Raw genomic sequence first — 1,489 nt, 5'->3', positions numbered from 1 at the left:
AGCGGGTATATGCGCCATGAGTTGAAAGTAAAAGAAACAAACGCACATTAATTTCAGTAATCCATATGCTCATCAAAAATGTTCCCTTTGATCCTACCTCAGTTACTGTCTCGTTTTTTTTTCAGCGTTTAAAGTTAATCGGTTCTTTTTACGTTTGCGCTGCCTCCAAGGTGGATATGGGCCACTTAAACGAGGGACTTCGACTACTACGACTTCTTCCTCTTCCAGCTACCATGCGGTGCACGCGCTTTCACTGCTCGCGCTCTTGCCTCATGATCGCTCTACGGCAACGTTGTCTCCAGTTCTGCTGCTGCAGCCGATACGCTTGCGATACCGCATCACCTGGCAAGATGAACGACGCGGAACGCGACATGGACGTCGAGGCCGAGAGGAGGGCCCACCACAGCGCTCTCGAGAGAAGGCGACGTGACCAGATCAAGTTCACGTTCGACTGCCTGCGGGACGCCGTGCCGTCTCTGCAGTGGGAGAGGGCTACGCGCGCCCAGATCCTGAAGCGGGCCGCCGACTACATACAGCTGATACAGCGAACGAACAGGGAGCGGCTGCACACCATCAAGGACCTCAAGCGAGAGAAGAAGCATCTCGAGGAACAGATACGGGCTTTGGAGGGGGTCGAGATGCGCAACGGCGTTGGCGACTGCTCGCCTAGCTCCCCGGTCGTCGCGACCACTGACGAGGAGGACTCCCGGGCTGGCGTCTCCTCCGAGCGTTCCATGCTGCCTGAAGGGATGTGAGCGACAGCAGGGAGAAACCAACCGCTAGACTTGGCGTTATCCTAAATAAAGAGGAATGCAGTTTCAACTGTCTCGACTGATGCTTCAGGAAGCGTATATACACTCGGTCTTTGCGCTCTTAATGAACGTGCATGCATGCCGAAACCAAGTAAAATGTCCACCCTCCCTACCCGCTACCAAGGCGCCTTCTCCAACCTGTGTGACCAAGAATAGCCCCGTTTTGCAGGTTTACCTGGACTCAATATTTCAGTGATAGGGGCCCGCTAGCGTCATCAGTTACCGGACGCCTTTGGAAAGACTCGAACTGATGAGCTGGCCCCGGGCTCCTAGTCACGCATTCGGCCTTAAATGAGCTGGCCTCGACGCACGCATCCGTCAAAACGTCTAAAGTGGTTGCTAGAGAAGTGCGGCTTATACGGGTATATCTAGCTGAAGAACTATTGTTGGGTTGGTTGGTTGGTCATTGTTACCTCAGAGGCAGCGCACATTTTTAACGCATATATAAGAACGCCGAAATGGCTTGTATTTCACTATTTAGTTGTTTCTTCGCTTCTCTGCTGCAGTGGGTGGCCTCTAGAGCAGGGCTTGTATATCTAGTTACGCAGGATATCAAATGCAGGAGCTATGTAGACTGCACCATCGCCCTCGTTTCCTCTATATTGTCAGGCAGTTGGACGACAAGGTGAACAAGATGTCAAGGTGGTTTCGTTCTTGCTCAGAGCCATTTACCTTTA

The 1,489-nt window shown here is 52.4% G+C and overlaps 1 protein-coding gene across 1 annotated transcript; it reads left to right on the top strand.

The window, feature by feature from the left end:
- The first annotated feature begins 339 nt into the window (after positions 1 to 339).
- On the top strand, positions 340 to 755 carry LOC119435538 (protein max). The gene has a single exon (XM_037702363.2). It carries the CDS (start codon positions 351 to 353, stop codon positions 753 to 755), a length of 405 nt encoding a protein of 134 aa, XP_037558291.2. The 5' UTR covers positions 340 to 350.
- The last annotated feature ends 734 nt before the right edge of the window (positions 756 to 1,489 follow it).

The sequence above is a fragment of the Dermacentor silvarum genome, unplaced genomic scaffold, assembly GCF_013339745.2.
Source record: "Dermacentor silvarum isolate Dsil-2018 unplaced genomic scaffold, BIME_Dsil_1.4 Seq7793, whole genome shotgun sequence".
NCBI classification, from domain to species: Eukaryota; Metazoa; Arthropoda; class Arachnida; order Ixodida; family Ixodidae; genus Dermacentor; species Dermacentor silvarum.
The sequence above is the reverse complement of the archived record's forward strand: the minus strand, read 5'-3'. Positions and strand labels throughout refer to the sequence as shown.

Coding starts and splice junctions, on each gene's coding strand:
- LOC119435538 (XM_037702363.2), top strand. CDS start 351: ATGAACGACGCGGAACGCGACATGGACGTCGAGGCCGAGAGGAGGGCC.